General features: G+C 34.0%; 1 protein-coding gene across 2 annotated transcripts in view; it reads right to left on the reverse strand.

Moving 5' to 3' along the window:
• Window positions 1–26,631, reverse strand: part of TLL1 (tolloid like 1) — a 273,553-nt gene that overhangs the window by 144,001 nt on the left and 102,921 nt on the right. For both annotated transcript variants that reach the window (XM_035292709.3, XM_035292710.3), the window contains 4 exons: window positions 6,559–6,669; window positions 3,232–3,312; window positions 1,456–1,608; window positions 819–936 (listed from right to left, as the gene is read on the reverse strand). In XM_035292709.3, coding sequence (XP_035148600.1) covers window positions 819–936; window positions 1,456–1,608; window positions 3,232–3,312; window positions 6,559–6,669 — 463 coding nt within the window. The remainder of the gene's footprint in view (window positions 1–818; window positions 937–1,455; window positions 1,609–3,231; window positions 3,313–6,558; window positions 6,670–26,631) is intronic.

Raw genomic sequence — 26,631 nt, forward strand, 5'->3', positions numbered from 1 at the left:
GTGTGAGATGATAAATACATGAATGAACTAGGACACTGACTTGGGATAGAAGTTGAAATCAAAGGATATAGTGACTATCAATAAAAACTTACTGCACAGATTTTAAAGGCAGCACAACAGAACCCCTGGTCGACTATACTAAAGTTTCTGGCTTAGGTGAGTGGGATGGTGTCAATGTCACTGTTAGAAAGTAACTATGCAGCCATTAAAAACCATGAGTTCATGTCCTTTGTAGGTACATGGATGAACCTGGAAACGATCATTCTTAGCAAACTGATGCGAGAACAGAAAATCAAACACCACATGTTCTCACTCATAGGCAGGTGTTGAACAATGAGAACACATGGACACAGGGAGGGGAGCATCACACACTGAGGTCTGCGGCGGGGGAACTAGGGGAGGGACAGCGGGGGGAGGGAGGGGAGTTGGAGAGGGACAACATGGGGAGAAATGTCACATATAGGTGGTGATGGGGAGGAAGGCAGCAAACCACATTGCCATATATGTACCTATGCAACAATCCTGCATGTTCTTCACATGTACCCCAAAACCTAAAACACAATAAAAAAAATATATATATATATATATGAAAGAAAGGAGGATCTGGGGTCGTAGAAAAGAATACCCTTGCAGTAGATGCCCAGATTTCTGTGATCAAAGAATACACATACCTAATATATAATATTTTTTAAGTAAAATCCAGACTTTCTTGTGGCCAAAATACAAAGCAAGTCTTAAGAAATAAATCTTACCTGTGAACATTTAATTTTTTTTCCTTTTAATTTTATTTCCCTCAAGTCAGTCCCTAGTTTACTTACCCACAAGGCCTATGGGTGAACACAATGTAACTCTCTTCATCACTTCTTTCTATGAAAGTCATGCACGTGTGCTTTTCCCAGTGCCTCATGGCCTGCTTGAACATGGCCTGCTGGCTGCCTGGAAAAAATATGTGATGTTAATAAAACAGCGGCTGCCCCAGAAAGAATGCTTCTTGCTGGATTCTCTACCCTAAGTCTGGCTGAGCAGTGCAGAATGCCACCACTATCATCAGCCAAAGAATACTAGTTTATGGCACCACAAGTGAGTCATTGTTAAGAACAGACACTCACTTTATAATCAGAGGGCTAAAGCTCACTATCTCTACAAATATGTGTTTACAAGGCTCTATAAATGAAACATACATTCTTCCTGTCAGTTGAAGAGCGATCAGCTTCCAAATTTAATAGGCACATCTGAAACTCCATTTAAAAACCAGAACAGTGCTTTAAACTCTTAGAACACAAGACTAAAGATATTTTTTCAGTTTCAAAGACACTCTACACTAATAACCTAAGTTAATGCAGTATTTTCCAACCTTGACTTAATACTATGTATCCTATTCTATAAAAATAGACACTTAATCTGTGTCAAAGTTTTTATTTCTTTATCAAAACAGACACTCTGGGAGTGTCTTACCAGTGAAGTTGCCTCCTATAACATAAGGAATAACACCTCCAGGCCATATTCTTTCCGATCTTGAGGTAGCGGCTCTGGGAACTCGATTTTTCTCATTTTGTCCTGAGAACTGTAGGGGTACTTTTCCCTTAACTGTGTTATTTTGCTCCAAGCCTGCAGTGACATTTAAAACATTCTGTGAAACAGAAGTTCTTGGTCAGGGAATCATTTACCTCTTAAAGGACAAAAGTTAAAATGTCTTATTTACATATTTTTTGTATAAACGCTGGAAGTCAAAATGCATTAAAGAAAAACTTCAGTTATATGATATACTTGAAAAAAGCACTAAAATATGTAAGTATTTCATGTCAAAATACTATTTCTTAATATTCGGTGAGGATTTTGCTGAATTTTTGATGAATATCCATACAACAGACTAAGTGGATAGAAGTCAGGCCGGCTTACAGGCCATAAAAAACCTGTTTTCTGTTTCCTGTCTTGCTAGCTCACTAACAATTCACCAGCAGCTAAAACAAACTTTGTTTAATAAAGTCCCATGATATTTAAGATTCTTGTTACTCCTGCTAGTCCCTAATCCTTCAAATCTGAACTGATATTCTACAACACAGCCTAAAATTATGAATATTACATTATGCAGATAGTAAATGAAGTAACATCAAGACAGACATGGTCTCAGCCACCTGTGCCAAAAGCTATCTCCATTCCAGTTTCTTCAGGATTCAGATTAAGGTCTGCAGCAGGATTTAGAGGTCAGCACGCAACATGAACGAAATCCTTTCTATTCTGGAGCAACTTTCAAGTCTACAGGCTTTTCCTTTTCTTGGTGGCCTTTCATGATATTTTTGTTGTTGTTTTTCCTAAATTTATGTAATTATTCATTCTTGTCTGTCACTGTCAATATGAATATCCTACCACTGGTATATACTTTGACACGACAACTAGGGACTCTGTCCCTAACATTATCTGTCTTCGCAATAGTCTGGAGTAAAGAGTCTTTGCTTGAGAAAATTATTCCTTGGAATTATGTACTTGGAGCATTAATTAATAAGCCATCAATTTAAGGAGTGTTAGAATATGAGCTATGCACATGGAACTTTTAAAAAACCTCTAAAATCTACAAATAGCTTATAATACATTCAATACTGTAAATATTAACTAATTATGAAACCAGAGACAGTTTTTGTGAATGTTTGTATATATTTATATATATAAACACATATATAAAAATATATATTAATATACATATAAATATATAAGTATAAACATATAAATATATGATTTATATATAAGTGATTATAAATAGTCACATATAGTTATATACATTTATAACTCTTTTATATTTTTTTGATTGGTAAAAAACATTTTAACTTTTTTAATCCAGTAATTAGTTTTTTCATTTTACTTTATGTAGATTTTATTTCAAAACAAATAACCATGATATTTTTTCATTTGATTATAACTGACGCAACTCCAGGGTTTCTAAAAATACCTTGGTGTGATGCCCAATTGACTGGATGTAAGTATTAATAATAAAATAATCACCTGATACATGTTTTAACAAAGAGAGGCTTAAAACAAAGAAACATTTCAAATTATTCCAAATGATTTCTAAAAGGCTTTGATCAAATATGAGCTAACAAAATAAAAATATTTAAAATATATCCTTTACATACTTCACATCATAATGGTACACTGATTTTAATAAACTGAACTGCTATGAGTGTAATATTTATTGTACATCAAGTCAAGCATCTGCAACTTTAAACATTGATATACCAAAGCTAATTCTTCTTATCTTCTCTATAAGTTGATAGAGGGCCCCTCGCTTCTTTGACATAGCATGGTCTCCAAGTCCACCTTAAAGAATAAAAGGTAACAATTAAGTTAAACTCAAAATATGTTAAAATTATTGCAAACAAAAAATAGTCATAGGCAACATCAATTTCTCTTTGGCCATTTTTATGTGGTCCTAAAGTGTGAATCTTGGAAGAGGGTAAAAATTCTACAGCAACCAATGTTGGTAACTAAAATAAGGGGATGGGGAGACTCAGAGAACAATTTAAATGACTTTATTTGGATATCATGACAATTGAGTCATCTATTGATAATTCGAAACATTTTCTTTACTGTGACCTTGACATCATATAGTGCTATACAGAATGGCAGCAAGTTGCTCTGCCTGTTGACTGCATGCCAGCTATTTCCCCAATGCAAACTGAATATTTTCAGAGGCCAAATAAGCAAATGGAAATAAAAACATTAAAAGAGCAAATGTGTAGTGCAAGTTTTCCTCCAAAGCTTCCATTGATTTCAAAAATTTTTTAAAAGCATATGAGATTTTAACAATATATTCAACCACATTTTGAAAATCTAGTTGAATTTATAAAAATCAATAACACAATTTGGAAAAAGCCACAAGAATCCAAACTAATGTTCAGATGCAAAATATATTCTGTTACACTGTGTAATTTGAAAATTTATAACATAGAGTGTAAAAAAAGTCTGTAGTGCAAAAGGAATAAGAAAGGGTAGAAATAAGACAATATGTGTTCTTGCAATTTTACCAACAAAACCTAGAAAAGGTAGATTCCTGTCTTAAGTTAGAAAGCAGAGCATTTCCCCAGATTATCATTCAGGGCTTTTATAAAATGCTGCTCTCAGTTTTGTTACCTATTTTCTCTATTCTCCTTGAATTTTTATTAGACAAATAAGAAAGAATTATCATTGAACAAACAACCAATATAAACACTAATGAAATGTTAAAACGTGCCTATGAATTTGTACTAACACGGAGTGTGTATGGTTCATAGAGTATCTTTGGGCTAAGATAAAGAAAGCAGTAATTCCACAAAGAAAACAAACTATTCACAAATCACTTGAACTATTTCCTTCCAGTATCTATTTTTTTATTTAAAATTAATGCTGAACTAAATTACCTAGATTGAAGCTAAAAAATAATAATAAAATTTATTGCCATATAAGTCTCTTAAAAGAAAAATCAAATAAGTCCTTATAAGGCAAATAAGTTAGAATGCTTTTTCACTGACTAATAATCTACTTAATTGCTTGCATTACATGGCCACATTTTTGCCATGCTTCTTGAGAAACATTTTTGAAATTTTTTCATTGCACATTTTAGAAAGATGAGGTAATACTTAAATACATTCATTCCTAAGCAATGAAGAGAAACATTTTCAAAGCATGGCATCTATGATGTTTGAAATGACAATTATGTAACAACTATATTTATATTATATTGTTTGAAATTCAACTGAATAGTGCAAGTTACTATTGAACTTACAAACATGTACCTTCCACAGAAGAATTTCAAATATTTTTTTTTTTTTTTGAGATACAGTGTCTCTCTTGTTGCCCAGGCTGGAGTGCAATGGCAGGATCTCGGTTCACCGCAACCTCTGCCCGCTGCCCGCCCCCCCCCCCAATTCAAGTGATTCTCTTGCCTCAGCCTCCTGACTAGCTGGGATTACAGGCATGTGCCAACACACCTGGCTAATTTTGTATTTTTAGCAGAGACAGGGTTTCTCCATGTTGGTCAGGCTGGTCTTGGACTCCCAACCTCAGATGATTGCCCACCTCAGCTTCTCAAAGTGCAGGGATTACAGGTGTGAGCCACCACACCCAGACAGAATAAATGTCTTTATTACTATCAGTATAATCTGTTTTATCCTATGCCTAAAATAACATTTTCTCTTCCAATTGTTACAGTCTCTGAGCTTAACAATAAATAAAATTAAAGAACAATATTAAAAAATTTTTAAATCATAGAGAATTGATGCCTTCAAAATAATGGGAGAAGGCAAGTCAAAGAAATGATTTAAAGCTTAGAGCTAATGAAAATTTTAAAAGAGTTGGAAATGCAACTTATAATAAATCTAGCAGTTTATTGTTTTATCATTGCTCTACTTTCCGGAATATGTTGCCTCCATGACAGCATTACAGGTGATACAGCAACTGGATATTTGGGCAATGAACATAATCTGTAGGTTACACTATCTGTGATGATACTGCACAGCAAGATTAGCCCCCATACTGATATATGTACCACTATTCTACAATCTAAGGAGGTAGAAATATTTCTACATATTTAAAACTGGTCATATTAAAGAGTTGCAAAAAATAAATCAATAGATTGAGCAAAGTAAAAAGTTACAGCAAAAAGTCTTAAGTCCTTAATATATATTTATGTTAGATACCAGAAAGGACTACATATGGTATTTTCCACAGAATGGAAGAAAATAAAAATACTAAAAAGGGAGAATGCAATGAAATCAAAAGCATCACATGAAATAAATGTTTTAGCTATTAATATAATTACAAAAATAAATTTTAACTTTCTAACCTTGTAATTCTCTCCAAAATATTATACAGAGTAAAAATTTTACCAAGATACTATAGTGAATTTTTAAATTTTAATTCACTCATTTAAAAATTTGTTAAATGAGAACTGAAATAATCTTCTACACATATCAAGTTTTATACAGGCATAATTTAAACATGTGTACATCAACTAAAATTAAAATCGCCTTCTGGGGTTTTCACAAAAATTATATAAATATATATACATTTTCCAAATATGTTTCTATATAATTTCTCTACGAATAATTCATATTTTGCAACTCAATATCCAATTGACAGGCAACTTAATATAATACTCAAGAGGATGAAATCTAGCTTTTCTCAGAATTGAATTCTGATTCTGACATGGCCAATTTCTGATGATGTGACAATAAGAAAGCTATATAGTCTTCTAAATCTCAATCTGCTAAATTCTAAAATCATAGTAATATTAGTATTTACCCTGATGAGGTTGTTATGAAGATTCAGAGAGTTAATATCTGCAAAGCACTTAAACCAGACATAGTATGTAGCAAATACTACAACGTGTTTGGTAAAAAATAATAATACTAATAATGAATAAAATTAAAACTGAATAAAACCTGCATTTCTAAATATGTATATTTGTGCATAGGAAGTCAAAAGTTGATTAACAGGAGACTAAAAATGATCCAAAGATATTGATAGCATTTCAAGAGTATATTTTCCCCAAAACGAAGACAAATTTTCTTAAACAATCAACCATACCTGTGGTATGTCCAAGGTTTCCAAAGGGGTTCTGTGTAAGGTCAATTGTGCTATCTATTTGAAAGATATTTAAGTCTTCATCATCTAAGGCAATATCACCCCAAAATATAGCTAAAAAAGAAAAGTTGAATTAAAATGTAAAATACTTCAGTGAAATCAATACCAAAAAAGCTAATTAGAAAAACATTGTTAAAAATATAGAAACATGGTCTGGATAGAGGCAGATCTTTCAGAAAGCAATCATAACTGAATGTGTTGGACCTGTTACAGGACAAATATTAGCCACCCGTAAAAGGGAATGACTCCATTTTTTACACTGCTGTTTGGGGAGAGGGGAAAAATAGTTTCCTTAAATAAGAAGGTTACTGATTTATGGGGATTCTAAAGAAGGAAATAAGCAATCATGAGCTAATTTGCAAATATGTGAAAATCTGATAAGAATGACTGCATTTTCTGTGGATTCTTGTGCCCAGCAGCAGGTCTTCACTGAGAGGAAAAAGAAAAGGTAGTAATAACTAAGTCATGTGATATTTTATAAACTAAGTTAATTTTATAATGCAAGGTGCAATCATGACAAAAGAATATTGTGCTATTGTAGCAATTCATTCACCGCATTTCATACATTTTATAACACACTTTATCTAAAAGGGCATTGCCTCTGAGTCTCTGTAAAATGGATATATAACTATCAAAAGTAATACTTAAGTCAGTATTTATTTAGGCAACAACTAGATGCCAGACTTTTGATCTTTAATGACCAATATAACATGGTCCGTATTTTCAAGAGGCTCCAAGTCATTACCCATTACCTGAAAACACTCTCATTCTGTCTTTGTTTTTTTCTTTTTGAATCAGGGTCTCTCTGTCACCAGGTGCGCGATCACGGCTCACTGTAGCCTCAACTTCAACTTCCCAGGCTCAAGTACTCCTACCTAGCTTCTCAAGTAGCTGCCACTACAGACACCCTCCACTGAGCTGGGCTAATTTTTGTAATACCTGTTAATTTTTGTATTTTTTGTGCAGAAATGGTTTTGCCATGTTTCCCATGCTGGTAATGAACTCCTGGCCTCAAGCAATACTCCTGCCTCAGCTTCCCAAAATGCTGGCATTACAGGAGTAAGCAACTGAGCACATTCTGACTCTATCTTTTATACCTACTCTTTTATGCTACTTAATAAAGCAAAACTCTATAAACCATTGTGAAACCCCATGGGAGAGGTCATTGATAACCAATATGTAAATTTCTCTTTTCAGGTTAGTCATATACATTAGTGAGACAATAAAATAGCCTCCCTGTTTGAGTACAGACTAAACCAACCAATCCCTTAGTACTGCAAGAATCAAAGCACAGTAACTTCAGGAAGCACAGAAAACTTGAGAAATAATAAATTAATCATGAGACAGAACATTGAAAAATGCCTAGAAATACAGGGATATTTGTTTTTTTCAGGTTTACCAATTTTCTTTACTTTTTAACTTTCTTCAGATTTTATTTTTTGTGAAACCAAAAAGAAAGAAAATACATTACAATTTAGAAATTGACAAAATCTATGCTTTTTAAATTACTGTGTTTTATTGGATTTAAATATTAATATTTACGAAATTTACCAGTATAGAGAATTAGTTATTTATGAAGTTTAAATCAGCTTATTTATGAAGTTTAAACTTCAGTCCTAAAAGCTATGCAATGCTTTAGGCTTTGATCAAAGGCTTATCACATAAAATTATTCATCCAGTGCAAAACTGACATGAGATAAGAAGGAAGGGGTTAGATTTACATATAAAATAGAAATTAGTACAATGTAGGTTATCACTTCAACAGATGGCAAAATGTTTATTATAATTAGATTTCTCTCTTAAATTCCTCACTGCCCCTGTGGCCAATAGAAAGGCAGTCTAAAGAAGCAAAGAGATGCTTACTATTATTCACTATCATAGCAGCAAAGCCACAAAGATTGTACAGAATAGTTTATAACACTAGCTAAAAGGGTGGTTTTGGTGCCTGAAATTGAATCCAGATTCTAATCAGCTTCATACAGATGCAACAGAAAACACCAATGCTCCAGTGTCCCTAAAGCCAGACCTCCCAAGAAACTTACCCAAGTTAAATATTTTGCCAATTATAATATAAGGCTTGTCGGTTTTCATAAAAATAAATGTTACACTTTTTTAGATTGTAAGGTAAATCGAAGTTGACTAGTTATTTGAAACTTCCATCAGGTGCATTTATGATGAAAAAGCTGCAAGCCTCCACTGGCAGGATCTTTCAGCCTGTCTTTTCCTTTCTTACGACTGATAGAGTGTGGTGGCCACTAGACACTGAAGCAGTACTTCACTAACTTTAATTCGCATAGGAATCCAGCCAAAACGCAGACTCTGATTTGGCAGGTCTGGAGAGGCGCCTCAGATTCTACAATTTTAACAAGCTCCCAATCACTTCAAATAATTGCCATTGTCATCTTTACTAGTATTAATTTTGTTCTGCAAGAATAAATTCTCACTCTTCTTTGAGTCAGATGGTTGACTTGAAAATTGAGGCACTCAACCAAGCAAAATGTACTTCGTCAATACTACATTTCAAATAAAAGCAGAACATAAGATAAAATTTAAATGTGTTTTAGATTTTTATTTTCTTGTAATGGCCTTTTATATGCAGTAGGATTCATGTCTTGATGGATTATATCAAACACAGATCAACAGTCCAAGGATAAATCACTTCACAGAAGCAATAACATTACTTCTGGACCAGAGGACATAAGCCCATTTATTTATTGCTAATTTTTCTAAACTAATAACTTTTCAGAGTAGTTTGGCAGTTCTGAATACACCATAAGTTGCTTCAGAAGAAAACCAAATATTTCTTTGAAAGATAGCAATAGTGAGTGACTAAGCCAATTCATTTAGGGCCAGACTTGATGCACTGTCACCCATATACATCTTTAAATCTTGATATGCTCAAGAGAAAAAAGACATGTTAGAATTTTCGACTTGTCACATAGTTTAAAATGCATTTCTTATTTATATTGCACACATTTAAAGATTTCCTTAATTCATCTCCTATTTAAATCTATGTCCTATTTCTGTATTCTAAAATATTTTACTTATGCATTGGCACAGTAAGTTGGACCATGGCAAATTATACTTATATGTATTATAATTTGCATTATATTCTAATATATATTTGATATTTAGGTGCAAAAATACATATGAAATTCTCAAATCCACTTTGGAATTTTGTTTTCATTTTTATGTGGTATTTAGTATTTATTTTACTTCAAAAAATAAAATTGGAAAGAAACAGTCTTAAAAGTATGAATTATTGTTCATTTGGCTCATTTAACACGTGATTTGAGGTTAGTGAGATCAGAACTAAAAAAAAAAATGGGAAAATGGTTATTGGGATGATACTAGGAAAATGCTCAAATGAAGTTAGAATATTTACTATGTGTTTGGAATTCTGCTTGGATTCTTATGGTCAAATAGGGGGTTGGAGCTAACCAATAGGCCAAAATTAAATGTCAGAGAGAACAATTTTTAAGCTTCATGGAAAACCACAGGTTTTGTTTTTCCCCTAAAGGTTATTTGCCTTCGATGCACAACAAACATTTTATTTTTCAATCAGAGACTAAAGCATACAAAGTGCTTTTATTGTAATACGCAGAATAAGTGCTTTTTATATAAAATAACGTATCATGAGAATAAGCAATTCAAGATTGTGATTCCCTACACCTTAACTTTAAAAAATGCCACTTCCACCCACATCCCCAATTCCTCAATGAGCTCTACCTCTTCAGTCTGAAGCTGAGGCCATCAGCTTTAAGGAGGCTTTAAGTTTGTGATTTCTGATAAACTACATGCAAAAATATGTATGAATTTATAAACACAAACACCACATATTTTTCTGGGAAAAGTCCTCGGTAGATTGTTAAAAGGGGTGGGTCACACAGCAAAAAACCACGAATGTTGCCAAGGGTGAAGCTTTTCTGTCCACTCAGGAGAAAATACTTGGAAACTAAATATGCTCAAGAAAATGAATACATTTATCTGAATTAACACTAAGATATCTGGTAGCTGGTTGCCAGTCCAGAGCACACTGACAAGAAAATTGAGTCTCGTTAGGCCTTCCCAGAAAACCTTCTCAGAAACCTGCTTTTCCCATTTGACCTAATTAAGCATCTCTACTTTCATGTTCTAACTGGGCTTCTGTCACGTTAAGGTCTGACACAGGATTTCATAATTGTTTTCAATCATCTGCTTCCTCAATCTAATTTTGAAAATACTGACAACAGGAAGGATGTATTGCTCACCTTAAAATCTTCAATGCCATAGCACCAGAAATAAGTAGGTTTTCAATTTACATATTTTGAGGCACAAAAATGTGAATGAGAATATACCATGAATTGGAGAATAAGTTGTGTGTAACAAAAGAGTCCATATAAGAATTTATGAGGCTAGATGTGCTACCTATTTGTCAAATTTGCCTTAAGAACCAAAATACTAGATATTTTACAGTTCCAAGAATAAATATTTCCAAGGCCTTCAATCTCTAGTGGATTACTGTTATAAACATTTTTGAAGCAATTAAAAGACAGCTGCCTTTCTTTTTTATTTTAATAGTATATATTATTAAATGTAATTATGGGAAATGTGCCCCTTTTCTTCAAACACCATACTTATATGCTCAGGAAATACAAGATTGAGATAGAAGATTTTATCTTGAGATTTACGAGATTGGAAGAGATAGCTCAAAGATTCAACAATAGCCAAGAGCATTTGTTCATTATACTTTTTCCATATACAGTTTAACCTTTCTTCTTTTATTGATAGTGGATTTAGGGAGGAAAGATGATGTCATGTGAAGCTCTGAGAAGGCTGCTTTAACTCTTCTTGCTCACAATGAAGGCATAATGAAAATTTTCTCAGGCAAAGGCAACAGTGAAGTTTCAAAAGTCAACTGTTTTTACATGATTGACAAACACTGAGCAAATTCCCGAGGAAAAGTAAGACTTGGTGAAAGTTCTAAGAGATACATTTTAGCTAATGTTACACCAGTTAAAAGAGAAAATAATTTTCTGATGGCATTTCATATGCATAGAATAAATTTGCCACCAAAATGACACACAAAGTTATTACAAATTCCAGATTTGAGAAACAAATATCTAAAATTTCAAAAGCTCTTCGTACAATAGAAAAATAAATACAAAAAATGTCTTATATAGAATCAGAAATACTCTTCAGAAAAATACATGTTTTAATGTAGAATGTATCTTTCTTAAATTTCTAATAATAGAGAAGAAAGTATTTGCAGTCCAATTATTTTAGTGTTTGTTCATACAAAGGCATCTCATGCAATATTTTATTTAAAACATTTATTTTTTTCAGAATCTACTTTTCCATGTTTACCATACATTACTACATAAAATCAACAAAAGAGTCTAATCTACAATTAAAAAGTGTGCTTGCAGTAAAGTACAAACAATTAGTTAAATAAAATTGTTTACTCATTCTTTTCTCACACTCTGGATTAGAACGTATGTCTAGGAACCTGACTTTTACCTGGCCATTTGGAAACAATATGTCTTTACCCAGGGTAGATTTTTTGAAGGATGGTAGGAGTACGAAATAAGAAAGCTAGACTTTCAATAATTGGCTCTAGGAAGAAAACAAGAAAGAAACTGTCCAAAGATACTTCAAATTTAGAAGTTCCTTCAAAGAGCATAGAGCTGTTCCACCAGTTAAACACCATCTTCTTCAATGACTTATTAAATCATGAAATAGAATATAATCTCAATACACAATCAGATGTCAATCTGAAGTGCAATACAAACCTATATACAGATACAGATATATTCTGTTGATACAAGGACTGTTCCACCAGAATATGAAAATATTTGATAAGAAAGGCATTTTTCATGATATTTATTAGTTTCAAGATGAATCAAGATTGATCAATCCATTCTGAACTTAGAACACAAGCAGTATGTTGCCTTTCTTTAATCCTTTTCTGTTTTAACATAATTTTGCATTATGGATATGACTAAATGCTAAATTTCCAAATAAACACATCTTTCTATTTAGGTCAGAAAACAAAATTGTTCCCATAACAAAGATCCATTGAAATATCATATCAATCTGCTTTTATAGCCCACAATGTCTATGGATAGGATTTCTCAGGACATTTTTAAAATATCACCCATACCACAAATATTCATTCTGAACTCTTTGTCTCAAAAGGGAAAACATTTACAGAAAAGTGCTTTGATCCAGAAACGTAAAAGTAAATATTGAAACTTTTTTGTGTGTTTGGCCTAATATTCTTTCTCCTGAGCTATAAAAAAATAAATTATTGTAGTTCACAAGTTTTTAAAACCTTCCATTATTATACTGCTCAAATATTAAGTATATAATCAACGACTAGCGAGATTTGGTTTATTTATATTTCCCACATCATCCACTTTATAAGGACAAGGCAAACATTTGTTTCTTTCTACCCTTATGCTTGTAATTGTTTACATTTGTGGCCAGGGTAGGAGTCAACTCTGATACTTCTTTTTGAATTAAGTTTCCTTATTTTCTAAATATTGACAGTAGGTCTGGGAGTAAATCTTGATCTCTTTCTGGAAGTAAGACTGTTCATGCAAATTTGCTCTTTTTAATATACATTGCTCTATGGTTTACCCACTGGTTGGTCATTTCTTCACACAAACACAAGAACCTTTTTTCCCACTTTCCCCCTTTTTATTTAGTCTGTTTTTATGATAGATTGAGAAAATCTGTACTCCAACCTTTCTGGTTATTGTTATCATTGTAAAAGATTTCCCTTTCTGCATATATCAAAGTCTGGAGTCCATTCTCTTTGGCTATACCTCACACTGCACAGCCGTAAAACAACATGACCTGAGCAAAATCAATTTTTCAAACTTGAAAAACTCATTGATTCTTTGAAACTTTACTTAATATATTGATTTCTATTTCTTTTTTTCATAGTCTTAGAGACCTTAAACGATTGAAAGAATATTTAAAGAGAATTTTACTCACTCTAAAATAAGCACAAAATTGAAGATCTATGAAATATCCGTCTCAATATTATTTTCAATGTTTTACAGCTTTACGTTGGAAGTTTCATAGAGCCAGTAACACGTATTACTATTAAATGCATGACACATTATTAATAAAGCACCCTCACTGATGTTATTTCATTTGAGCCACAGAAAATTGTGACATTGACTAATACTATTAACTCGCTGATAAAATTTATATTTTAAAAAACTTCCCATTCTCTTATTGCCCATCATATTATTTGGTGTTTACACTTTGCTTAGTAAAGCACAGTCTGTTAGTACTGATGACAGGTCATTTCTTACAGTAAAATTATTCCGAGTCAGAAGCATCATCTAAGAATTTCCCTTTTAAGTCATGCTGATAATCCATCTCAACCACAGCAGTCTCATATAGGAAATGAAGAAACAGATGATTCCCCTCTTTTTGGATTTGCAGAAACAGAGATGGTGCCCGCAATAGCACACAGAGACGATACATTTAATTGAAAAATGAAAGTGATGTGCAAAGAAAACATTTACTAAAGGAAAATAGTTTCATCATAACTTGCATACTGGTAGCAACAAAACCAACTTGGGCTATACCCATGTTCTAGGTGTAATTTCAATGTTAAGTAATCTGCCAGTGTTGTTTCAAAGCTTGTTTGAGATAGTAAAGGAAAGATGTTGGAATTCAGATACACATGAATACTAAGTAAATAAAATCTTCTTAAATATCAGCAAATCATAGTCTTTATTATGTCCTTTTAAAATTTACATATTTAGAACTGACATGCTAAGTTTTAGCTAGTAGGTATAAATTTGAAATTTGGCCCATCCAACCCTCCAGTCTCCCTGCAGCATTACTGATTAACTAATTTAAAATGCATATTTTGACTCAAAGCTTATCAGCTCTGTAAATCTTTGGATCCAAGATAGAACTGTAATTTTCCACTTAAATTATTCACAGCCAAAAAAAAAAAAACTGTTGAAGGAATCCTTTTGTAATCTTTGGAAAACAAACAAAAAGTCCACAGGTTTGTATGTATTTTATTTTGCTTGTAAGAATATAACATCCAAAACATTTTGGTAATCACTATCTCTTGGGGAATGAGTGTCAAAATCTATTAAATTATTTGGTTCTGAAAGACACCTCTTTTTCAGTAAAACTAGAAGAATCACGGGGAAAAAAAAACTCTATAGAGGATGAAGGCAGTTATCATCTGCTGCTCTTATTATCTGAGTTTCAGATAATTATATTAGCTACTCTCTCATGTGCAAAATTTTAGAAATACAGTAATTTACCATTAGGGCCTAAAATTTTGTAAAGAGCTCATTGATATTAAGTCACATTAATGAAGTCATCAGAGGCTTATAAATAAAATCAATGTCTAAAATGAAGCCCTCCAAAAATAATAGAATTTTTAAAGAACTGTTTAAAACATTTTATTATACTCAAAAATTATGAGACAATTTAGTTATCATTATAATTTATTGAACTTATATTTTGTGTCTGATATTGTGCTAGGCAACAGGAATTCAAAAATAAGGCAAGGTCCCTTAGAGATTACTAATTTAGAACATCAAGTAGGCTCTCTTAACAACCACTTAAAGTCCATTTTAAATTGACTGTTTTGCCTTCTATTTACCATTTAAAAAATTCCAGTAGGCTCAGGTATTTAAAGGCTACTTTGAATATTACAAATAGACTTCTCTGACAAAATTAATCATATTACTGTAGCAACTGCCCACAGGATGTCTGGTTTGACCAATTCTGTAAATTTGGTGCTAACTACACATAATCCTGAGTTATCTCTGAATGACAGCCTATCACTACAATTGGCTGCACATTTGAATTACTTTATTTTCTTAGGCTGTGCCTGTAACAGCCATTAATTTGCACTTCAAAAGAGACCATTAGCTTAAATTCAAGAATATGCTATAGAGAATAGACGGATGTTTCCAGGGAGATGGAAACTTTTGATGAATTTGCTTGAATTTAAGGTCTGGGTTGAGCCTTGCAGACTCAGAAAGTCTGTCTTGTATGTTTTCCGGAATCCATTACACTTGGAAATACAAACATCCCTGAGACAGCCCATATGAGATTGCTATCATGAAAATAAAGTGCCAGCTCATAGTAAGAACTGTAAAAGGGATTGGACACTTAGGATGTCTGCGCAACATACTCTCAATATAAATAAAACTATGTGAAGAAAAACCATGCTGAGTAGTGCTTGTTAAACATGTAACCAGAACAAGGAAGATTACATATATGCTTCCAATGTTTAATAACATCAGTCCATTAGGTCTTTAAGCAGAGAAACTTCCTACATGGATACAGTTTGGATAGGCACGTTCAATAATTGCCTCTGAAACTGTCTTTTTCCCCCCGGTTTTCACATCTAAACAAAACCTTTCTGACTGACATATTCTTTTATTATCCATGTTAATATAGTCAGTCAACCAGATTTGTTCTCCCTCTCTATTTAGAAATCATGATGTATTTCAGCTATATAGAAAAGCATACTCACCATTGAGTTGTGCAAAAATCTGAATATCTTGAAAATTTTGCCTCAAATCTTTGTTTATTTGTTTATTTACATAGAGACAGGGTTTTGCTTTGCAGCCTGGCTGGAGTGCAGCAGTGCAATCACAGCTCACTGACAGCCTCAAACTCCTGGGCTCAAGGAATTCTCCTGCCACAGCCTCCTGAGTAACTATGTATACAGGTACACACCATTATGCCTGGCAAATTTTTTATTTCAGATATTTATAATTAGACTAGTGCTTACACTATCTAGATTTCCCTTCTGATTACCATGACCCTGTGTTCTCTCAGAGTAACCAGTAACACAAATACAGTATTTGTCATTCCCATACTTGTTTCTATTCTTCTAAACTCATATGTATCTGTGGAAAAGTATAGTGTTTAATTTTGCTTAATAATTTTAAATTTTATATAAATATAATCAAACCCATGTTTTCTTTTTCTTTGTATTATTTTGTACAATATTGAATATATAATATTTGTTATACACATTTTACTATAGGTTTTCTTAATTTCTAAGTTAGTCTTTTATATGAATATAACATTTATTTGTATTTTTTCTATTAATATAAATTTATGTATATAAATATAAACATTTTATATATATAAATATAAATGCCATGTATTGCACAAGACTCGTCTAGGATATATACCTAGGTAGTCAACCAATGGATCATAGGATATGCATGTATACACCTTTTTTAGAAATTGCCTAGAATTTGAATACAGAGTGATAATGGCAGCAGCAATAGCAACATAATAATGGAATACTCTCTGATCCTGCTGTAAAAACACAGAACAACAAATATTTTTAAAAAAAAAAACAAAACCCAAAGACCTTTGGACAATATATAGCATAGAACTAGGTTTCAAAGTATCACCTCAAGCCCTCAAATACCAGTGGATGGGAACAAACTATTTTACCACTCTTCTGCTGCTTTTCCAAGTATAAGTTCTGAGTTACATTGGATGTAGTTTATTTAGTGCAGTCAACTTAAATAAATGTATTTAATTTTAATGCAAAAAATGTCTCATTTATATTTTGGGCTTCTGAGCTCCATTTAAGCATCATATCTTTTTCTGAGACCATAAAAGTAGTTTCCTGTTCCATTAGTACATTTTCACACTGCTGTAAAGAAATATCCATGACTAGGTAATTTATAAAGATAAGAGGTTTAACTAAGTCACTGACCCACATGGTTGGAGAGGCCTCAAGAGACTTACAATCATGGTGGAATGGAAAGCAAGCACATCTTATATGGCAGCAGGCGAGAGAGAATGTGTGTAGGAGGCACTGCCAAACATTTATAAAACCATCAGATCTCATGAGAACTCACTATCACAAGAACTCACTTACTAAACTTTTAGCATCAGGGAAACTTCCCCCGTAATCCAGTCACCTCCCACCAGATCCTCCCCTCGAAATGTGGAGATTAGGGGGATTACAATTCAAAATGAGATTTGAGTGGGGACACAGCCAACCATAATGCCAATATTTCCTAAAACTTCTAAAATCTGACTTTTTACATTTTGTTTTTCATACTCATTAACCTGTTTTTTCCTCTGTTATAGTTAAAAGATTAAAAATCTTTTCCTTCAAGGTTGTCCAATCTTTTGGCTTTCCTGGGACACACTGGAAGAATTGTCTTGGGCCACACATAAAATACACTAATACTAAATATAGATAGATGATGAGGTAAAAAGAAGAAAAATGCACAAAAAAAGAAAAAAAGAAACCTCTTAATGTTTTGTTTTGTGTTGGGCTGCATTCCAAGCCATCCTGGGCTGCACACGGCCCACAGCCATGGGTTGGACATGATTGATCTACATGAGTAACTAAGTGACCCTGTTCCATGTAAAGAACCTCTATCATTTTTCCAAATATTTACAATGCTGTCTCTGTCATATATCGAAGCACTTTATTCGGTCTCATTGGTATATAGTCTTTAATATCCTACTATATTGGTAACAATCACTTTATATGTATCTTTATATCTAATAGAATTAGTCCCATACCTATATGATCAAATTTCTCTCAGTTTTTCTTAGCAATATGATTTACTGTATAAATTTTAGAAGCAGAAAGTCAAGCTACAAGAAAAAACCCATGAGGTCTTGATTAAAATTGCATTGTCTATGTAGATTTTTTTTATTGCATTTTAGGTTTTGGGGTACATGTGCAGAACATGCAAGACAGTTGCATAGGTACACACATGGCAGTGTGTTTTGCTTTCTTTCTCCCCTTCACCCACATTTGGCATTTCTCCCCAGGCTATCCCTCCCCAGCTCCCCCCCCGCTGGCCCTCCCTTATCCCCCCAGTAGGCCCCAGTGTTTAGTACTCCCCTCCCTGTGTCCATGTGTTCTCATTTTTCATCACCCGCCTATTAGTGAGAATATGTGGTATTTCATTTTCTGTAGATTAATATAAGAATAATTGCCATTTTAAAGATCACAGCTCAAATTATTTTGGTTTATTTACATCTTCCTATAAAGGTATAATTTTTTCTTCCTAATATATGCCTTGTTAAATTTATTTCAAAGTAAACTTTCAGATTGTGTTTCTTTAATAAATATTAACATTTAAATTATATTTTCTAAGTGTTCCTTCTGTATAATAAAAGAAGTATTATATTTTGATCCTGTATTCATCATATATCCTGAACATTTCCATTGGCTCCAATAGATCTCTTGCATTTCCTGTGAAGACACTTTTACCATCTGAAAGTAGTGTTGTATTCATTCTTTTCCATTCCTCTGTGTGTGTATGTGTGTTTCAGCAAAATGCTAGAATCCAAACCATAACACTGAATACAAGCAGTGACGGCAGGAATACTTGCCTTATAACTTTTTTTTTTTTTTTGAGATGGATTCTTGCCCTGTTGTCCAGGCTGGACAGCAGTGGTATGATCTCGGTTTACTACAAACTCTACCTCCCAGGTTCAACCAATTCTCCTGTCTCAGCCTCCTGAATAGCTGGGATTACAAGTGCACACCACCACTCCAAGCTAATTTTTGCATTTTTAGTAGAGATGGGGTTTTACCTTATTGGCCAGGCTGGTCTCAAACTCCTGACCTCAGGTGATCCACTCACCTCGGCCTTCCAAAGACCTGAGATTACAAGCATAAGCTACCACGCTCAGCCATCTTCTAACTTTTAAAGAGGCTTCTAATATTTTCCCATTGATTATGGTTTTAGCTAAAAGATTCTGGCAGTTACTTTACCAAGTCAAAGAAACCCCTTAGTTCTCATTTTGGATTTTAACATTTAGCTTTATAAGAGATTTAACCTGTAATATTTTTTCTCTTATTTTCCTTGTCCAGTTATGGTATCAAAGTTATACTAACCTTATAAAATGAGCTGGCAGACATTATTTTTTAGTCATTCATACAATTTGCATAAGTTAGAATTTATTTCCTTAAATAACTGGCAGAAATTGCTTGTAAATTTATCTAGGGGTAGTATTATATTTAAGGTGAGATTTCTTTTCCTATACTATATCTTAGTTGTTCCCTGCCTCCACTCTCCCTATAAATATGGAGAGGGGATGGCGGGTGGCAGGCAGGGTACTACTACTAAAGTTTTTTCCATGGTGTTTTTTAGAGAATGCTTTGATGGTCCTCCCAGTTCCAACCTCAAGAGTGAAGAATTTGTTCCCAGATTCTGGGAAGGCTGTTGACTGAAAGACTTCAGCTGTCAGCTCTCTTGGCTGAAAAACTGCCTCACCCATAGCCAAACCCACTTCCTGTGGGTAGCCAGCATCTAATGACTGGTCCAGAAGGGTATATAAGGGCATAGCTCCTTCCAACCAACATGAGACATCTCTGATGGGTCATCCTAGCATCAGAGTTTCAGATTTGTCTATGACCCTCACTGAAACTACATTGTATCCCAATAGATTCCTTTTCCCACACCTGCTTCCTTCCCTTCCTTTTCACAAGTGGTGATCCTGAGATCTCTCCCTGATTACCCCCCATGTAATAATCTCTATCACAGGATCTGCTTCCTAACCAATGTAACTTGTGACATTTGGTGCCAATACTGATGCACATAAGCTGGCAGTGCAATGGTATTTTGGCAATAGAGATTTGGAGCTGGGAATGAGAACCCCATCCAAGGTCAGAAGGGGAGCAAAAAATAGCCTCTGGCATATAATATCAGTAAAACTGTTAAATCTTTCTCCTGTACTGATGGTAAATTGTAAAAATAAACACTGGTGTTATGTATCTGGTATTTGTGCAATATAGGTAAAATAGTAACTCTAAGGATAGTAAATTGGGTAGCTAATTCTAAACTCCATTGATACTTATTAAATGTTAACAAAAGATTGATCACAATTAATGAATAAAAGGCTATGAGTAAAAGTCAGATAGCCTTTTCGATAATATATAAAAAACGCCATCTCCTACAGCTTGATAGCAGAGAAAACTAAAGTTGAGGTCCAGGACTTAATACTAAGAGTTACGGAGTACCCAAATGGGGTTGGCCTCTCAATCTCAGCAGGTCAGCTATGCCAGGGTACAGTTCTACTTGGAAACCCTGACACATGGGATGAAAAAATATGTGTTGATACACTTGAAAATCTTGAAACTCTAGACTTCTCTGATCCTGTTAAGACTAATGCTGGTTCAGCACAGTGGCTTACACCTCTAATCCCAGCACTTTGGGAGGCCAAGGTAGGTGTATCACCTGAGGTCAGCAGTTTGAGACCAGCCTGACCAATATGGTGAAACCCCATCTCTATTAAAAATACAAAAATTAATTGGGTGTGGCAGCGTGTGCCTGTAATCCAGCTACTCAGGAGGTTGAGACAGGAGACTTCCTTGTACCCAGAAGGTGGAGACTGCAGTGAGCAGAGATCATACCACTGCACTACAATCTGGGCAACACAGCATGACTCCATCTCAAAAGAAAAAAGAACTAATGCTTACCCCCTTGTTGAGGATAGTGCAATATTTTCTCTCCTGAAAGACAATGTGTACCTCTCAAGATTTGCCCTTACCTCACATTTCCAGTCACTAAACCAATAATAGGGTTAAATTAAAACATAGCCTAACCAGAATGAATTGTGCCTAAAACAGGAAGCAAGGGACTGTGGCCAAAAGGATCTACAAAACCCTGCCTACTCACAGCCCAGAGAATACTCAAGGGCTCAATTGCCAAGGTAGAACATGAAGTTGTATAAGAGAGTTTACTTATTTGATAGCACCATCTTGGGATACAGGATTTGATACCTTTAAAAGGAGACTGAAAGACAATGCAAACATGCTTTAAGATGGTGAAGGCTGCACCGTGAGCTTCCCTTCTTTGAGGCTTTTGGACTTGGACTGAGCCACTACTGGCTTCTTTCTTCCCAGCTTGCAGATGGTCTATCACGGGACTTCAGCTTTTGGTAGTGTGAGCCAATTCCCTCTAATAAACTCCCTTTCATATGTACACGTATCCTATTAGTTCTGCCCCTCTGGAGAATGCTGACTAATACGAATGGCTCCTGGAAGAAATGATAAAGCACTGACCTGCATTAAGTAATAGAGAAATGCCAGGGAGATTAAAAGGCTCAGAGAAGTAAACATGATTGAATAAACATACCATTCTCAGCCAGAATATATCCATCAAATGACTACACTTCCCTTTGTAGATTCTACAAGAAGAGTGTTTCCATCATACGAAGGTCCTGAAGACAGATCATCTACCAAGGCTAGAAGGAATTCATTGGTGAAAGGAAAAAGAACATCACCAAGAAGTTCAGAGTTGGTGTTCCTTTGAAGGCCAAGACTGATGGTAGAAGGGGCTCACTGACAACAATGGAGATGATAGAATCCTGAAAAGATAGAGATAATAGGGAAATATCCTATTGTTATAAGCCAATAGGATATAATGCCTCTCAAGGTAGTAGTCACATGTAGGAACACTAATCCTTGGAGAGTTATGAGATAGTTAATAGAACAGGTATCCAAGGAGAAAAATAGATGGACAGTAAACCAAGGATATTATTCAGCTTGTAAAATCAAAATCATGAATCCTGGATGATCAGAAGATAGAGTGTGTTTATCCCCACCCCACCAGTAAGATAGTCTGAAACTATCTTACTGAGCTTCAGGACATGAGCCAGTTTTCAGAGCTGGAACCCATATACTGGAGTAAGAAACAGATTTCCAGGAGGAACAACTTTGTACATCAAGAAAATGATACATGATAATGATTCTAAAGTCCTTCCACAAAGGTGCCAACAGTCGTATCTTTGGATAACCATACACAGGCATTTTAAGGACTGTTGGAAACAGGGCCATTGACACTGATACATGGAAAGTCAAAGAGCTTTCATGGGCTTTTCTGGAAGTATTAAATTGAGTCTTGTCCCAGGTTTGACTCACAGTCTGTCTGCTAGGTCTGTGATCCACTTAATGGTCATTTTCCAGGTCATAAAATATATGAGTATGATTCACACAGGTAGCTGGCATAACTTCCAGATTTCCTCCTTAGCTCAAGCAATCCATCCTATAGTGGAAGCCTCTTAGACTATAATCCACACTCCCTACCCTAGGCAAAATATCAACTTAAAAGCAAGTATTCTGATAGGTCTACTTATACTTAGGCTACACAAAGCTGGAAGAGAATGTTGCTCTCACTCTAACCATGAAAATAAAACACACAAAAAAACGGATCACTGACAAAACTGTAATTTTTCTGGAACCCAGAGAGCTAGCATTACAAAGTCCAGTTGAATTCCATCTAGTGGCAAGCCCCGCCAAAGAGAGACAGGACATACCAACTATTTCACCTCTGGCAGAGCTTGAGAAGAAGAGGCAACACCCTAAAAGTGATAAGAAGAAAACATCTAAAATTTTTTTTTAAATTGTAAAAGACTGAGTGTAGACTTGCTTCACAATAAAAAGCCAAAGGGAAAAGCCAGCACTTCCAGTAACCCACTGAGAAACTTGGGCTTCTCATCCCCACAGTTCTGAACTCTGGACATTCAGAAATCCTGATTCACAAAAAAGCGCTTTTCTACCAGAAGCTATGCCAAAAATGCCATTGATTTTTAAGAATGCTGGGCACTTTGGGCTCTTTGTGCAAAAAGATCAGCAGGCAACATAAGGAGTCACTGTCCTGGCAGAATTCTTTAGCCTGGTTATCAGAGGAATTGGGGTGCTGTCACATAACAATGGGAATGGAGTAATATGTTTGGAATCAAATGAAACCCTTGATGCCAAATGATCTTCTTCCTTCATGATATTCTTGATCAATTTTGATTGTAGATGCAGCAGCTATGGCCCAAAGGGGCATGATAAGCAGTGGTTTAGAGTCCTTAGGGACAGACATGAAAGGGGGTGATATCGCTAGCTAAGCTGCCTGGACCTGCCAAGGGAAATCTAATACTGACAATGCACACTGAATGATCTTGGGGTGGAGAGAGCCCCCATGAATTCCAATTCCTGTTGTACATGATAAATTACCAGGGTACCAACGTCTATATATATATAGAATATATATATATATATACATATATATATATATTCTTCAAAGCAGAATAATTATAATCAAATAATGTGATTTATTTTTTTATTTTAGAGTATGCTTCTTAACATTGTTAAGAAACTTTGATTGTTAAGAAATTTCTAAAATGGGAAATTTGAATAGGTTTAAAAAAGTAAAGGTAAAAACTCTTAGAGTCCAGTCATGCATGGTCGAAGAATAATGTCTATTTTAAATGCTAGCATTCTTATGCCTCCTGTGAAGGAAAAAGATTCTAATCCCAACGTCTTCCTCCACTTTCACTGTCCAGGAGAAAATAAATATTGAGTGTGGAAATTAACATTTTCAAATAGAATTTAAATGGCTCAAAGAAGTCACCTGCCTTAGAATATTATATGTAGTCATATTTCAGTTAAACACTCTGTTGTGGTGGATTCCCACCAGATTATTTCCAAAACCACTGTGAATGTTTATGTTCATATTCCTTCCTGATTTTCTTAGAAATCAAAGAATAAAAGGTTTCACAAGAAAACAGCAATGTTTACAGTATCTTAAAATATGCTTAAATAGAATAGAGCATCTCCAATCACAAAAGTAAATAATAAACATAAATATCATCTGAATAATTATAAGCATGAACAGGCAAAAACAAAGATTAAAACATTCTTTAAAAATTTAATTCAAAAAAGAGGTCTTCTACAGTCTTAACACACTGATTAAAGCTCAATGTTTACATATTATACAAAATGAGACTTATTTAGCTTCCTTTGTAGCTTGTGTATTTCAGGCTAATGAATTCCCTTAGAGTTACATAGGATGAAAATCCGTGTAGGAACTACAGATTTCTGTAAAATTATACATACAACATTACACAGAGTAAGACCCTACCTAGGAGTAACAACTTCTAATAAACCTGATATGATAAGAATGTGTCCAAGAAAGAATACATACAAGAGTTTTCAAAGGACCAATAAGACTTTAATAAGTTAATAAAATGAATCAGTTAACATTTTAATAAGAAAAAGTCCATTCGAGTAACGTGATTAATAATTCAAAACTTGTGCTCCATTTTCATGACATCAAGAATACCACAGATCCCTCAAGGGAAAGAAAAGCAGGACCTCAGTAATGCGTGTTAGGTTATCCATAAAAAAATAACAACAAAAAAAACCCCACAACCAATTTTATGACATTCTCTATCATAACTTTTATTGATTTGAAGAAAGAGAAAATTTTTTTCATGTATTTTTCTCATAACTTGGTTTAAACCTAGAATTGTTGAGACTGGAGCCCACTCAAATATAAACAACATATATGGAGCAATTTTCAAAAATATGCGTACATTTAAATACTTGTAATGTTATGTACTTGACCTTTATAAAATAAAAGATACAGTAATCCTGACACTTAATGGTTTAGAGTTGTAAACTCTTTGTAAATGAATTTCTGCTGAAATATGTAAAGGTAAAACTACATGCATAATAAGATAGAATACATAAGCATTTCAATAAAATTAAATACAAACATAAGATGAATAACTGAAGATATCTGGTCAGCCATCAAGAAAAAAATTAAAAATTGTAGACTGATCTCGGGCTTTCTGGAATAGAATAAAATTTAATATTGGCAAGATAAAATTTTCAGGTTCAAAGAAAAATGTCCCATGGTTATCCAATATCTCTCATAACATGTTGGAAATAAGTCAAAACCAAAAATAATATTACCTAAAATACCCAGAGGTATAAACTTAAGGGAGAAAGCAGTTTTCAAAGTATGTTTTGAGTTTTGCTATATGCAAAGCATCTCAATGTGAAATTTAATTTTGCCCAGCTCAAAACACTTCCAGGTTCTACAAGGCTTAACACATACACATTTATATTCTTTCTTTTCACCCCTCAGGCAGCAATAAAAGTAGCTTTCTAAACCACAATCGATAATTCTTTGACCCAAGGTAACAGAGTTCTTTATGTAGGTCATCATAACTATTGCTACAATCACAGGGTGGGACAAACTCTGACATTTAATTTAAAAGACGAACTACTCCAAAAATTCCATCTGACAGAAAGAAAAAATGATATTTTGGTAGAAAACATTATGATTGAAATCATTTTCTTTAAAAGAAATTGACATGACAAAATTCATCATCTCCCCTTTTAGGCCAATGAATGTGGCAAAATTGACTTAGATTGTTCTCTGGGAAAAAGTCAATACTTTCACATTCGTTTATATATTCATGTACCTAACTATTTTGGCAAAAACAGTCCTTAGCCCAAAGAGAGTAAGGATTGAAACTTTAACAGATAACCTTACTCTACAGAATAGTGGGGGGAAAAGTATTTTCACTAATCACTTTCTTAGTCTATATTCCTATGCAGAGAACTGATCAATTAGCAGTTAGGGATAAGAATTCAGAATTGGCAATAGGCACAGAAAAGGTGTATTCTGAAATCCTTTGGAAGACAAGCAGTTTGTTTACCATTACGAAATGGCAGTCCTTTAGGTATATCGTATGTTGGCTACTAATGTAATATTTCTTCAAAAATATTCAAAACAACCTCAGAAATTTAGATATTTACTTCTTGTTTAGAAATACTGTGTTGTAAAAGAAAAAGACATTTAAACATAAAACTCTTGTCTGGTAACAAAATTTGGAGACCAAAGACAGGTAAAACACTCATAGGAAGTTTTCTCTGATGTTTAGTCTTAGAGAATGAATGAAAACACTGTGCGTGCATTTATTTTTCATAACAACTCTGTGAGGATGGTTCATCCCTTTTAAAGATAACTGAAGTTCAGTGTGGTAAAGAAACTTGCCGAAGTTAGAAAGCGCTGGAATTCAAACTTAGGCATTTTATCATTATGTTATGTAAACACCCAAATAAACTTTAAATAGAAATTAGGCTAATCATGACCAGATAAACAATAAACTCAATATAAAGTTTATTCATTGCCTTAAAATTGTTTTTCTTTTTAGTTATATGTTAGTACATCGGCTTTGCATTGCTCCACTCCT

This window comes from Callithrix jacchus, chromosome 3 (assembly GCF_049354715.1).
Source record: "Callithrix jacchus isolate 240 chromosome 3, calJac240_pri, whole genome shotgun sequence".
Lineage (NCBI taxonomy): Eukaryota > Metazoa > Chordata > Mammalia > Primates > Cebidae > Callithrix > Callithrix jacchus.